General features: G+C 33.5%; 1 protein-coding gene across 3 annotated transcripts in view; it reads right to left on the bottom strand.

The window, feature by feature from the left end:
* LOC118198688 (uncharacterized) overlaps positions 1–16,500 on the bottom strand; it is a 140,718-nt gene that overhangs the window by 73,589 nt on the left and 50,629 nt on the right. For all 3 annotated transcript variants that reach the window (XM_035370431.2, XM_035370432.2, XM_085806485.1), the window contains one exon: positions 3,483–3,566. In XM_035370431.2, the coding sequence (XP_035226322.2) occupies positions 3,483–3,566 (84 nt within the window). The remainder of the gene's footprint in view (positions 1–3,482; positions 3,567–16,500) is intronic.

The following is a 16,500-nucleotide window of genomic DNA, read 5'->3' as shown; positions in this document are numbered from 1 at the left end:
ATATATAAGTATAATAATATATGTATATTTAAATATTTTATATAAAATATTTATATATAAATAAGCCATTACCTGTTTATTGTAGACAAGTTACAATAAATACCTCACAGTGATAGGGTTCAAGCTGTAAAAAAGATCTCCATACAGTAGATGACAAACTTTTATTTCGGCGGCATATTTACAACACGATGTACACATTGCGGGGGGGGGCAGACAATTTTATATCTTCCATTCTACTATGCCAATTGACAAAATTCAACATGTTCGAAAGCGCGACTTAGGATATGTATTAGATTTGCATTATATGTATATATAGTATTGTTCTAATATATGCATTCTGACGCAATATCTAATTTTTTCTGAAATGACTTCCCCATTTTTTCCCATATTTTGATTCTATGAATCAACTTGTGGCAAACTACGAAGTTTTGTAAAAATTGTACGAGTAGATTTTAAAAAATCAGCTCTCAAAATTTTAGCTCATCAATGTTAATTGATACATATTTATTAATACCTCTTTTTTATTAAACTTACTTGATTCGTTCTTCCAGAATTCAAAATTTAGGCTTAGTCCAAATATGATTTGAACATTTTTTGGGATTTATTTTTAGATACTTTTTTTTTTAATTTTTTGAAAAAAAAATGTATTGTGACCTATAATTTTTTAACATCATCTTAAAAACAGATGTATTTCTAGGCTCACCTGAAAAAAATTAAGAGTTTTTTTATTCAAAATTTCCTAAGATATATGTGAATTTACACACTGTCATGCTTTGAAATTTGGCATATTCGTTACAAGCGATAATAATGGCAAATGTGGTTCACGCACTATGTTAAAATTATTTGAAAGTAATGAACATAACCTTTTTCCCCCTCGTTTACAATGACAAAAAATAAAGGAAAATAGGTTGCTAAAAATTAAGAAGTTCGCTAAGTAGTATTCTTGCCGCAAATTGAAAAAAATCCGCCAAGATAAAGTTTTAAATTTCTCCATAAATTTCGCACCAAATTTCTCAAAATTTAATATTTACGCATAATTTGAGTCATAGAATTGAAATATGGAATAAAATTGGCATGTCATTTCAGAAAAAGTCCGATTTTGTGTCAAAATACCTATAGAGAACAGTGCTATATATCTAATACATATCCTAGTTTGCGCTTCCGAGACATGAAAAACGCAATTTGAATATTGTCAATCAGCCCAGTAGAGCAGGAGATACCGTACTCATTCTCTATTTCATTGTATTGTCTGGTGGCTGTAAAACTAAAAAGGAACAAAGAGGCTAAACTGGCATTTCCTACATTCTTATATCAGAAAGAAAAAAATTCAAAACTGAACTCTGGGTAAGCATGCCAACAAAAAAAGTTAAATTCTGCTTGCTCTTGGAGCCACTAGCACCAACTAGTGAGGGAAAGAAATGCTCTGGCTGACTTCCTAGCAGCAGATTCAAAGCCCAACAAAAAAAGCTAGCTGCATATACACTGACAGCCATTACATTATGACCACCCACCGTTTATAACAATGGGCTAGCCCAGGAACAAAACCAGTGGGCATGAGTGGCTGATATTGGAGTATATAAAGTGGCTACACATTGTCTTTCCAAACATAATAGCACAATTTGCAACATTATGGGAACAGCAACTGATTTATCAGACTTCAATAAAGATCAAATCATTACTGCTCAGTGACCGGGAACATCAATATCAGAAACGCCGTGTTTAGTGGGCTGTTCACGTGCAGTTGTTATAAGCACTTATCGAAAGTGGTGTATGGATGGTGAAATAAGGCGCAGGGCAGCAGTGTGTCGTCGATGGCACACTGATTCCAGAGAAAAGTGGAGATTCCTATGCATTTTTCACCATGACCGAAGAGCTACAACAGCCGAAATCACCATCAGCTACAACAGTGGCAACCCAGACAGTATATCTCAACACAGTGTGCGGCATGCACTGCAGCATATGGGCTTACTGAATTGGCTCATATGCAGCAATGCACATATGGGCAGCAATATGCATTGCTGCGTATGGGCTTACGCAGCCAGAGGCGCACGCATGTCCCTACACTGATTGCACATTATTGCCAGCTGCATCTGCAATGGACCAAGAAACATCGGAATTGGACATTAAAAGACTGGAAAAAAGCTGCATGGTCCAATGAATCACATTTTCTGGTCCATCACATCCACGGGCGTGTGTTAATACACCGATTTCCAAATGAAACCCTGGCTCCCGGATGCACAGTTGGATGAGATGGTATTATGGTGTGGGCAATGTTTTCATGGAGCACATTAGGACCCATAATCCCCTTAGAACAATCCCTTAGAACAATCCTTGAACAATCTGTGTGCTACATGAACATCTTTGCAGACCAGGTTCACCCATTCATGACAACAGTATTTCCAGCTGGGGATGGTGTTTATTAACAGGATATTGCACCAAGTCATGAGGGTCAAATCATCAGGGAGTGGTTCGAGGAACATTCCAATAACTTTCAAGTCATGTCTTGACCTTCAAATTCACCTGACATTAATCCAATAGAACATTTGTGGTCCCACCTGGAAAACCAAGTTCGTGCTGCCACACTACTTCCTCGCAATGTGTGAGAAATTGAAGGATCAGTTGATAAGCACTTGGTACCAGATACCTCAGACAACGTATCAGCACCTTGTGGATTCAATGTCATACCGTGTGCTGGCAGTTTTGAGGGCCAAAGATGGTCCTACATGTTATTAATAGGGTGATTATAACAGAATGGCTCTTTGATGTATCTCATTGTGGTTTACCCCATGTGTAATGTTAACACAAATAATTTCCCTTAGAAAGTCTATTATCTAGGCATCTCTTTTAAGTAAATAGCCTTTGCGTGTTTTGCCATAATCAACTAAATTTAAAGCTCCTATGACATTAATTACACTTGTGTTTCCATAAATACCTAGAAAGGCCAGATACTTTTCCATGGAGAATGACTTCAGCCACAAAGATCAAATCCAATAGATGAATACCTGGAAAAAATGAATGGCAAGCATCTGTAGTGTTTAGCTCCATTCCACTAATTAAATTTAAATCCAATTCAGTAGGCTACAGTTGTACTTGATAGATCTGTTAAAAGATTATAACTGCATTGTAGACCTTTTCATAAGCTCAGAAAGGCATAAGTGAAAAAATGAAACATACCACAACATATGCTGGACACCACAAATATCTATACTTTGCAAGTTTATAAGAAATATATATATATATAGATGATGCATTGCTGTAATAATATTTGATTACAAATTTTCAAAAAGTGTTTTTTTCCCCCATGTGAGAGTCATAAGCATGATTCTTGCACCACAACCTATTTTATTATTCTATACAATGCAGGTATTTTGTACAACAGAAATTAGAATGCTTTTCATTTGTATAAAATATCAAATTATTACTGTCTCTACTATAATGCAATGTTGCTTTATACTTGTGCAGATATAAAATCAAAAACATACCCCTTTCTCAGTCACATTTTTTGCCATTTGGCGTCGAGCTTGCAACTCTGCACTCTCAATATTTTTCAAAATTTCTTCACATTCCTAACATATAAAAGATGTCATAAATCTCATAAAAAATACATAATAATTAAGAATAAATTACTTTTGCTTAAAATTTTTTTAAATTAAAACTGAAGCAAACAAGAACAGTTTAAGAAAATACTAATACATACAAAAAAAATTCTGATGTGTACACCACATGACTTCCTTGTACGGAATATTAAATTATACGCATTTTTTCTTGCATTTCATTTAAACTTATTGGATTGAATTAAATCTACTTCGCCGACAGCGCATAAACCACAATAGAATAAATGCATTCTTTAAAATTCACTCTAGTATTTGTTTACCATAGCGACACTCTAGCGCTAGATTCACTTAACAGTATTAATAATTATATAACAGTTAACTTATATAATAATTATATACCAAAAATTATATAACAGTTAACTTATGTATTTCTTTCATATTATAACTCATAATGCACAAAATTTATATCATTTAAAGAATAGAATTATCTAATCGTTGTCACATGTTCTATTCAAATACTATAATAAAGCTAGAATGATGTATAAAAGAAATTAAGAAAACAAAACAAAAAAGAAACAGTTTTTCACAGACGATTGAGTATTTCTCAGTTAATTAACTCAGTTCTGACTTCGCGAGAAGGCAAAAATACATAAAAACTCAAAATATCTATATTAAAAATTACGAAGTAAATCTTAAACACTTATTTCCTCGAAAAAATTCTAGAAAGAATTAAGCATGATTTAATTGGCAATAATAAATGAATGCGTTGTCTTTGTTGTTGCGAAGTTAAGTTTCTCTAGATTGGCAACAAATCCACTAGTCTCCTGTTTCAAATGTAAACATCAATGGCCGCCATAAAAAAAAGGCTTAGCGGCACTTAGACAACTTTAAAATTGTTGATAATTCTAAAAATATTGCATACAGATTTACTAAAGGCATAAAAATCTTAACCGGAAGATAAAAACAACATAATACAATTATTTTTAAAGCAAAAAATGTACAATTTACAAACATATAAGAGTAAAGAAACTGAGATCACTGAGCCGGGTAACAGAGTGGATATATATATAAATATATTTATATACGTTTGATGCAGCCGAGTGCAACCAAAATACGAGGTGAACATCTACATGTTATAGCAGTCCTATATACAAAATTTCAACGTTCTGAGGCTACTCGTTTTTCAGTTATGCGAGGTACGTACATACGTTCGTACAGACGCCACGAAAAATTCTCTTCAGAATTAATTTTAAAGCAGTTTTATAACTTTTTTGAAGGAAAAGAGTATTTTATTCTGTCCTTACATACAAATATCATGTAAAAACATTGTTAAATTGCATTTGAAAGCGGTCAAAATGGATATTTTCATTGAAATATGCTGCCTGAAACTTTTCGCGATTACAATACTTCCTTTTTACTTCGTACAAGAAAGTAAAAAAATTCTGGTTTCAGATTTTAAAATACATCCACAGGAGCATTTTTCTAATATTTTGTGTGTTACCTTTATTTTTATTAAATATCATGTTCTTCGCACTTAAACCATAAAATTCAGTTCAAGAGCAATATCGCAAAATAATTTTAAAATGAGCATATCTTTAGAACTTCTGATACAGTCTCACACGCTGGAGATAAAAATGTTTTTCCTGTACAGCACTGCCATTGCTAGCTTTGAAATCCTTTAGTTTGTTAATTAAAAATTCGTTAACGTTTTATAAAATAAAAAATCAATAATAAAACAAATTCCAAATTTCAAATTTGGGCAAATAGATGCCCATATTTGCAGGAGGATTACATTACTCAAAATTTGATGGCTCTAGGTACCATTGTTTTATCACAATGCATACATTTATGCAGATTCTTCATTATTTAAATATGATACAGGGCGATAATATTTGGTGGCAACAATTTGAAAAGTGAAACAATACTTGCAGTGAATCAATGCAAAATGCCAAAACAAAATTAATAGTTCTTCTGGGCAAATTGCCCCTTTGGACTAAAAAAAAAAAGATCACAAATTAAAATAAATAATTTTAAAACAAAATTATGTTTAAAATCATAATCAGTTATTTATTATTTAAAATGGCTCAATACATTTTTATGATAAAATATATATTCGTATTATCTAGAAATTATTACATCATTAATAAAGAAAAATAATTGAAACATTTCCCATAGTTTTGGAGCAAACACAAGGATTTATTATCAACCATTTAAAATGTCATTTGATCCACCAGTCTATGTGACAACTTGTCAAACTTTAATAAAAGCTATTGCTAACAAAATACATTGCATTAAATGTCATCTTTAATTCAAAGACTCCCAAACTGGCGTTTTGAAGTACACAATGTTTTGACTTTGTATCTGCTAGATTAGAAAACCCAGTTCACTTGATAAAACAAGCTCATGTTCATAATTTGCCAAAAGAAAATAAAAAACAATACACATAAAGATTAATTATTATATTAGATCTGGAATAATAATAACCATAACAAGATGCTTTATTGCCCTGGATGCTGATGGAGACTTATCTAAATTCATAATTCAGCAGCATATAAAACAAAAAATTTTTATAATCTACCGTGATTTAATAATTTTTATCAATTAGAAACACATTAATTTGAAATCTTGATTAAAAAGAAAGCCACAGAAAGGCATTCCTGCAGCCTGTTTGACCTAATTATTTCTTTATTCATCTTTTAATATTTTATATATAACATTTTTATACCAGTTATCTATAGTCATAAAGGTAAATGTACATAAATCATAATTTTATAATTTTATAAATTTTTGTACATATAATTTTAGGCAATTTATCTGCAATAAAAAGTCAAATGCCCATAAATTACTATTTTGCACACATATTATCATTTAACAATATTCAGATTCTGCGCATGTTTTTATATTTTGAAAACCATTTTCACAAAAAAAATGCATATCTTAAAAAAGTCTAAGTTAATATTTGCATACTTAAAGCAAGTTCTAATTTTCTAGTAGAAATAACAGTCTTATGACATTTTCATAAGACACTGCTAATTCATTTTATATTTACAACTGATGTGAAGTTATGATAAGAAACGCAGTTTTCAAAAAAATTTTAAATATATGCCAATAATAAGTAAAAATTTGTATTTATTTCTCTTAACTTAATTAATTCTGAATGATTAATGTATTTAACTTATCCATTTCATGCTAAAGTGAGGGAAAGTGACTATTTACAATAATACGGGTAAAGTGAAATTTTTTTCATATCCAGAGAACATTGTCAGATAAATCACAAGTCATTTTAAGTGTCAGTTCCTTATTATTATGGCATACACCAGGATTATCAGCAATTCCATGTTTACTTATCACATACATTTTGTTCACAATTGCCTGACATGACATTGGAAGCATTTTTTCATCCTAAGGGTTTTTACCATATGAACTCATGCAACGTAAGACTCATGAAAATGGCAAACCATTTCTCATTGACTTTTATTCTGCCACTTAGTGACAATCTTTTAACATTTTGTATATGAGCAGCTATTGCTGGATCAATAAAATGAAATTTATGGTTCAAAGTAAAATGTTGCTAAATGCTTTTCACAATCTCTCTGTTTTATATGCTCACCAACAGCCTCAATAGATCATCGATCCCTCTAGTTCACGGTTGACAATTTTTGGTACAAGTGTGATTGTCCCTTTATTTGGAACCTGAGCGAGAAAGAATGCACCAGTTTTTTGGCATAATCTTCCAAATAAGCAGTGCTGAGGAAAATGTATGTCAGTTCGCCCCCCTAATACAAATAGATTTTCATTTATATCCACAACTTTTTCAGGGCCTCCTATTTTGGTTGTCATATTAAAAGTACAGAATACACCTCTTTGATAAAACTGTTCTAGTCAACAGTTGAACTTTCATAAAATAAGGTGCTTCTTTCGCCATTTAGTCAACATCAGTTCCTCTGCCCAATAGTAAATAAATCATTGTAGTCTTACAAACAGTATTCTTAAGCCACTGAGCCAGTTTTGAAAATATATGCTTTTCCTTCACTTGCATCATTTCACATTGCACCTACAAATACTTTAATTGATAGCATAGTTTTATTTAACAGCCCTTTTATATATATATATAAAAGTCGTTAATCCAGTCAAAAGTCGTTAATTCGGACTCATCGGGACTTCGACGATTCTGGATTATCGATTTTTCCGGATTATAGATCATCAGTTTAAATCTGGTAAGATGGCATGCAGAAATTATAAAATTAAAAATATGAAACCGTAATTTATGAAATAAAGAACAATTATGATTTAAAGGGTATCAAAATTTACAAAAAAAAAAAAGCTTAATATTTATTTGTTTACTTTACTTTCTTCGCTATTGGAAGTGAATTATAATGACGAGGAATTTGATTTAAATCATATCAAAGACAGAGTACATCGAGATGAAATACTACGTTTAGTAAGGAATTATAAGCCAAATAAAATAAAAACATCTGCCCTGAAGATAAGGATAGAGCTGACAGATCAACTTCCAATTCATTGCGCACCGCGGCGTTCCCGCTGTTGGCTTTAGTTTTCCACATGCAAATTTTGATCGGAGGTCGATCGGCGGTAAGCTAATGTGGTTGCCGATGATTGGCCGATGACGTCAAGATCAGCGGGTTGGCCGAGTATAATATATATGTACGCCGGTATCGGCGAATCTTGGTTTTTATTGTTCTCTTGTGTGATTGTCAGTTAGCATTATGCTAGTTTGCTTTCACTAAATGATTTTAAATGTAAAGGCTACAGTGTTAGCTTTTTTATTTTATTTACGGAATAAAGCAAGAATTTTATTTAGTTTAGTCTTAGCTTTATTTAAGGGAAGCAAAACATGCTTTCACCACTGTCAACAGGGTTATGGGCCCAGCACCAATAGCTAATCAGTCATCCAGTTTAACTCAGCATTGAAAGAATGTAGGTGAAGAGGGCCGTTATCCACGAAAAGAAGCTGACCTGTCTTAGAAGTTTGTTCAAGTCATTGTGCTCACACTTAATTGAAGATGTCATTACTACCTGAAGGTTTTGAGTTGTTAAACCATGACAACTGGGATCGATGGAAAGTCGACATGAAAATGCTGTTACTAGATAGAAATTGTTGGAGCTTCATAGAGGACAAAGAAGAAGAATTAGATAAAAGTGCAACAAGGCGTGAAAAGCAGGAGTTCACACTGAGGGAGAAAAGAGCCTTCACTACATTATATTACGGAATTAAAGCTGAGTTCAGGCCGCTGATACAAGAATGTTCAAGCGGTAAAGAAGTGTGGGAAGTTCTACAGAAGCAATTCGAACTCAAAACAAGAGCAAGGATAATTCAGTTATTGGATGAATTTTTTAGTATTAGATATACGCCAAATGAAGAAATGGGATTATTCATCGCAAGAATAAGAATGACTGCAAAGAAGTTGGCTGAAGCTGGTCACAACTTGGCAGATCTTTTTAAAGGATTCCAGGCAATAAGGAGATTACCCGAGGAATACTCCGGCATTGTACAATTGATCTATAGGTGGAAGGACGAAGATTTTACGTTGGAAAGAATTGCTGAAGAGCTGGTAAGGGAAGAAAGCCGACTTCGCCAGGTAATTGCCGATTTAGAAGACAGCAAGGTAAGCGTGTTTAATACTATTAGTTTAAACGCAGGGAAAGATAAAGTTGAAAATAAAACTAAATCTAAGAAAAAAAATGGGGAATATGAGAATAGGACCTTGTTTCAGATGTCATAAATTTGGGCACTTAATTGCTCAATGTAAAGAAAATGTAAGTAAAAATCAGAAGTTTAAAATAGAGGATAAAAATGGACAATTTAAAGATAAAGTATTAATGTTAGTAGAAAATTATGTAACAACTACAGATAAAGGAGGTAACACAGATAAATTTAATTGGGTCGTAGATACTGCAGCTACAACTCATTTCTGTAATAATAGAAATTTAATGACAAATTTTGAAGAAATAAACGATATACGTATGTCTTTAGCTGTAGGAAATTGTGAAAGTAAAGTATTAGGAAAGGGTACTGTCAAATTTGCAGTAAAAGTAGGCAATCAAATAAATTGGATTGAGTTAGATAATGTGTTATATAATCCAAATCTAAGAAGAAATTTATTATCGGGAGCAAGGTTAGAAAAGGCTGGCACTCATTTTGTGATTTCAAAAGGAAGATGTGGATATACTTTAATAATTGGGATAGATGATGCTACGCTAAACGATGTGACGGACTTTATCACGTAAAACCATTTAGATATGCAACAGATAAAAGGGAAGCTGGTTACGGTATAGAAATTGGAAAGTTAAATAAAATAGACGATGCAATGCTATGGCATCGGAGATTTAGCCACGTAAATTTTGATTATATTAAGAAAACTAGTAAGAATCAAAGCGTGAAAGGGTTACCAGAAATTGAAAAACCAAAAGAGAGGTGTAAATCGTGTATTATTGCTAAATCTAGTAGAATAACTTTTAAATCTGTTCCGAAGAGATCGGATAAACCATTGCAGTTGGTTTATTTAGACGTTTGTGGCCCACTACCAGTTCCATCTAAGGGGGGGAGTAAATATTTTCTTGCTATTGTAGATGACTATAGTAGATTAGTAACAGTGTATTGTATGAAAAATAAAAACGAATCGTTCTACAACTTTAAGAATTATCATAGGCAAATGGAAAGACTGACAAATAGAAAATTAATAAGTATACGCACCGATAATGGTGGGGAATTCTGTAATAGGCAATTCGAAGGGTACTTAGCCGAAAATGGAATTAGTGTTGAACGCACGAACGCGTACACCCCAGAAGAGAATGGTGTGTGTGAACGTTTTAACCGAACGGCATTAGACACAGTTAAAACTATGCTTAATGACGGTAAAATGGGAAAAGAATGGTGGGAAGAAGCTCTTGGCTGTTTCGTACATACGTGGAACAGAGTATGTCATAAAAGCAACCAAACCCCTTATGAAATGTTCCTAAATAGAAAACCCAGTGTTGTTTATTTTAAAGTATTTGGTTGTAAAGCCTATGTTGGCATGCCAAAACAGATTAGGAATAAATTATAAATGAGGTGCAAAGAAGGAATCATGGTAGGATATGCGAAGGAAACTAGGGGTTATAGGATATGGCTGCCAGAAGAACGCAAATTAATAGAAACCTGTAATGTGAAGTTCGATGAAAAACTGTATGCAGCAAATGGCATCCTGGAACAGAAATCAAAACCTAAATTTAAAAGACTAGAAGAATCTGAGCTATTAGCAGAATCAGATGAAGAACAGGAAATTTCTAGAGAAGAAATAAAGTTGTCAGATGACAAATCTACTCTGAAAGAAGTATCAGACTTAAACTGGCAAAGAAAAGCAGTTAAAAGGCCAGATGGAACACGTACAGACATATATTATTATGTAGAGGGAACAGACACCCGTTTTAGATCCTATAATGATATTGAAAAGTATTGTGAGGCAAGAAATATTAAATATGAAAAGGATAAGTTCGATTTTAGTGGAAAAAACGAATACTCGGGGGAAAGTTAATTTCGTAGAACAGGAGACTAGCTCTGCGTCTGAAGAGGCAAATTCCGTAGAAATAGTTATCACACAAAATTTTAAAGAAGCACAAAAACTCAGTAAATGCCGAAGAATGGGATAAGGCAATGAAAGAAGAAATCAACACAATAAAGAAAAGAAAGGTTTGGGAATTAGTCGAAAAGCCAGAAAATAAAACTATAATAGGAAACAAATGGGTCTATACGCTAAAAAGAAATGAAAAGAATCACGTGGTCAGATACAAAGCACGCTTAGTAGCACAGGGATTCAGGCAGAAAAGAGGTGAAGATTTTGATGACATTTACAGTCCTGTAGTAAATTTTTCAATCATAAGAATATTTTTCACTATACTGGTATGTTTATATGGATAGACTAATTGTCAGTTAGATGTAAAGAACGCATATTTATATGCAAACCTAAATGAGAAAATATATATGACCCAACCAGAGGGATTTATCGAAGAGAAAAATAAAGTGTGTTTATTACACAAGGCCATTTACGGTCTACATCAAAGCGGCCGTGAATGGTTTTGTGAATTTGAAAGTACTTTAGAAAATCTACATTTTAAGAAAATACAATGGTGTAATTGTGTTTATAAGGGTTCAAATGTAATTCTCTTGTTATATGCAGATGATATTGTGATTTTTAGTAAAGATCAATATAGTATAGATAAAGTAATTTCACAGCTGAGTAAGTTTTTTTTATCTTAAAGTATTAGGCAAAACTAAAACGTTACTTGGAATTGAATTCTTAGAGAATGAAAATGGGTTTTTTATACATCATCAAAAATATATCGAAGAAATTTTTGAAAAATTTAAACATTTCCAGATACCAAGAACTTCACTTCCCATAGCTAAGGGCACTATTCTTACAAAATTAGATTGTCCATCTACAAGTGCAGAAGTTGCGGAAATGCATACATTACCCTTTAGAAATCTGTTAGGATGTTTAGCTTTTGTAGCTAACAGGACAAGGCCTGATATTACATATGCAGTGAATATCTTATCACAATTTCAGGAGAATCCTGGAATTAGGCATTGGGAAGCATTGTTGAAATTGCTTGGTTATCTCAATAGTACTAAATTATATAAGTTAAACTTATCGAAGATTAAACATCTAAATTTATATTGTTATTCAGATGCTGATTATGCAAGTAATAGAGATGACCGCGTGTCCATGGGAGGATTTATATTATATTTAGATGAAGTACCGGTAATCTGGAAAACTGTTAAACAAAATGTGTAAGTTTACCAACCATGGAAGCGGAGTATATCACTTTATCTGAAGCAGCGAAGGAATTAATGTGGACGAAAAATGTCTTACAAGATGAAATTTTAAAGTTTAATTTAAGAGAGTGTAAACTATTTTGTGATAACAAGTCTGCCATTGATTTTTCTAGATCGCCAATAGAAAATCGCCGAACCAAGCACATAGACGTAAAATACCACTTTGTTAGAAGACTAGCAAATGATGAAGTGCTTGACCTTGAATTTATCACCAGTAAATTAAATACTGCTGACTTATTTACAAAAGCAGCGACTGCTGTTAATTTAAGAAAGTTTTGTTTAGATGTTTTCAGTGTTTAAAGACAACGAGTGTTTTCGTATAATAGAATTGAACTATGAACTTCTGTGAAAGTTTTGTTTTTGTCTTTGCATGGGGAAAAGAGGGCCGTTTGTTGGCTTTAGTTTTCCACATGCAAATTTTGATCGGAGGTCGATCGGTGGTAAGCTAACGTGGTTGCCGCTGATGTCAAGATCGGCAGGTTGTATGTATGTACGCCGGTATCGGCGAATCTTGGTTTTTCTTGTTCTCTTGTGTGATTATCAGTTAGCATTATGCTAGTTTGCTTTCACTAAATGATTTTAAATGTAAAGGCTACAGTGTTATCTTTTTTATTTTATTTACGGAATAAAGCAAGAATTTTATTTAGTTTAGTCTTAGCTTTATTTAAGGGAAGCAAAACATGCTTTGCCTTTATCACCACTGTCAACACCCGCCGCAGAGCAGCGTGAAATTGATAAACAGATTTCGGAATGGTTACATAAACAAAGAATATGTCTTTATCCCTTTTTTGCAGCAATTCCACTTTTTGTTTAATGGACTTCGAAACATACTTTCGCTTTGTAGATCCTTTACATATTAGTAAATATATATCGGAAATTCTATTTGACATAATCAAAAGTTCAAGCTTACTTTTATAAAATTACTCTAATAGTCTGCAAAAAATAATAAGCCGGATCCAATTCGAAGATTAAGGAACAACGCAATCAGCAACATAACTGAATTAGATAATTTTAGCTTAGCTTATAACGTCCGTTATACATTAAACGCGCATGCGTAAACGTATTTTAAGCACACGCACACGCATATTCGCAGCCGCAAAGGTCAACTCGACGCAGGCACACAGAAAGTTTGTTTGGGTGTCCGAATTAACGACTTTTGACTGTATATATATTTGAATATGAGGTAATTTTGAAAGAAAGATACAGCATTTTCTTCACTTAATAAATATTCACTTCACTAAGTAAATCAAATATTTTTAACATACGAGGCCAATCCCCAAAAAAAGGTCTCCTAGATTTTTAGATATACAAAGAACAGTTTATTTTCTATAATTGCTACATCACTTTAAAGATTGCAGAATGCTTTATTTTTCAACATAATTGCCATTTCGGTCGATGCATTTTTGTAGACGCTGTGGCAGTTTTACAATGCCCATGTCATACCAGCTTGCCGCCATGCCCTTCAGGAAGCGTTGAGGAGCTTCAGGAGCATCCAGATGATCCTCCGATCTTTACGCATTTTATGAACTCAACAATCGCAAAACTCAACGAATACGAACTCAACAATCGCGAAAGTTGAGGAACTCCCTCAACTTTCGCGATTGTTTCGTCGGCAATTGACGGCCTTCCGCTCCTTTCTTCATCATGAATTTCAGTACGACCGGCTGTAAACTCTCTACACCACTTGCGAACGTTTTTGACATCCATGCACGACTGTCCATACACTTCTGTCAATAGGCGGTGAATTTCAACCGGTTTAACGCCTTTTGCGTTCAAAAATTGAATAACTGGGCGCACTTCGCACTTGGCGGTAACATTTATCGGGAGCTCCATTTCGAATGGCTGCCAAGCCAAGACTGAGCATCCGAGCGAAGCGCCTGCGTATTTATGTGGTAGCGGAGAAAGCACCACTCACAACAGTGTTGCCAACAACCGTATTAAAACTTTCTCTATGTCCCCAAAAAATAGGAGACCTTTTTTTTGGGGATTGCCCTCGTACTTTTTAAAGAAAATATTTTAAAACTTGGAATACTCAGACTCTTCTTATGATAAGAAGAATTACAAGAGAGTTACAAGTGACTGTGAAATGTTAACATTTATAAGAGAAAAGAAAATATGATCACACATGGTTTACTCAGACCTGTTCTCAATGTTCAAAAATAGGATATGTATGTTACAGAAATGGTTCCATCGATCTCATAGTATCCTTACAACAATAGGCCGAAATTACCAAACAGTATTGACATATCAATAAGACTGCTAACAGGTTTTAAATGATGGGCACAGAACAGACATCTCTTTCTTGGCTTCACTGCTGCCTTAATAATTTGGACAAACTATGCAAAAACAAATTCGAATTGGCCAGTGGTGAGCACTTTTCAGTCCCTTCCGTGAAATAACACATTTGCAGTGGATCTACAAATATTGTTTGTAAGGACTAGTACAAATAGCATTCGTTTTGTTCTTTATTGAGTAAAGTTAATCAAGTCTTGAGTATTGTCAAAATTAATTTTCAATGTGTTTTTTCGTCTAGAAAGATCATGGGACGCTGTTATTCCTTCAATATAAAGAAAAGCAACACTTATGAGGAAGCAAACTGCTTGATTGGGGAAGACATCATGCTGGACAGCATACAATACTGAAGTCTGCAACAGAGGAAGGAACCACAGGAATACGATCTCTGTAATTTGAGGCATTTTTAAAATGCCATTAGGTTATAAATCCATTTTAATTGATGAAAAATCTATGGCACCCTAATGATCTTAAGACTAATCCAATGCTTGCTAAAATATCGGAAATAATTGCTTAGGTACATGTTTGCAAAGCCAGCACAACATCTATCTTGTATGAAGCAGACAGTTCTATACCTAAGGTCACTTATCATTTGTAAGGACGCTGGGGGCCATGTAGCACCACACTTCTCATTTGTACTAACAGATGGAAACACAAGCTACAGTAAAGAAAGCCAGAAAATGTCAGGACTTCCACATGGCCACAGACATGACCAAGGCATGCATCTCTGCCTACTTAGGGGCAAATGATAAGCAATATCACAGGTGCTATGGTGCCCTGCCCCACAGTACAACAAATGGGCCCAGTTAATCATGCACACAAACATTGTGGCTGTAACCAAAATTAATGTACAAGCCTCATAACCACACCTACAACATGAGCTCAATCCCAACAGCTAGCTGTGTGCCTTAAAAATACTTACAAGGAAATGTGTAGCAGATGATTAATTAGAGTTTGCACCTGGAAACAGATCCAAATATCAGAAATAAGCATAAGTGCAATTTTTCAACTGTGCTATGACATCTGACATCTACAAAATAAAATCATCCTTAAGGAAATTTATCATCTTTAAGGGCATTGGGCCACATAGTATCATACTTCTTATTCATACAAATCAACGGTGACACAAACAAAAGACAAAATAAATAAATAAATAAATAATTGCTAAGAATGACCCAACATAAACAATCTGACTAGTCCAAATTTCCCCAAACATGAATTTTGCCAGGTGGAATAACTAATGAGATCTTTGGATTTCAACCACCTACAGCAAGTGAGAAATAATGGCATAGTGGAGCATGTCAGTCCCTTTCCAGGACCCATCTTAAGTTAAATTCAACAATTGTGAATGAATAGAATTTATTCCAACAGACACTTTGTAATAATTTTGTCAATGGCATAATAATTTATAATAAGAGTTAAATAGCTGCTTTAAGTGGACAAGTTTCATTATTTCTGGAAGCTCTGTAATTCTCTCTCTGTAATGTTCATTATTCTCTTCTTTCTGGAAGCTTTGTAATATTATACTTTTTATATCTTCTCTAAATTTGTATATCACCAGAATTTAACTTTCTATTTTTGTTCTGTATCACTATTACATTTTTCGAGGGATAAAATTTTGAATAAAATGCTCCCCAAAGTTTTTAAGTACTTTTATTAAGACATTACACAATTTCTGTTTGTTACTTTATTTCTGGACATTGGTATTGTATAAGTTATTACAAAAAAAAGCGTTAATTTAATTCTTTCCTTTCACACTCTTTTTTGCCATAAGGTTTGCTCATTCCAGAATTTATGTAGATTCTGAGTGGCAAGCACTTT

Source organism: Stegodyphus dumicola, chromosome 1, assembly GCF_044657685.1.
Source record: "Stegodyphus dumicola isolate Sdum_Otavi_A_Nest chromosome 1, ASM4465768v1".
NCBI classification, from domain to species: Eukaryota; Metazoa; Arthropoda; class Arachnida; order Araneae; family Eresidae; genus Stegodyphus; species Stegodyphus dumicola.
This window is presented reverse-complemented; position numbering and strand designations above follow the sequence as displayed.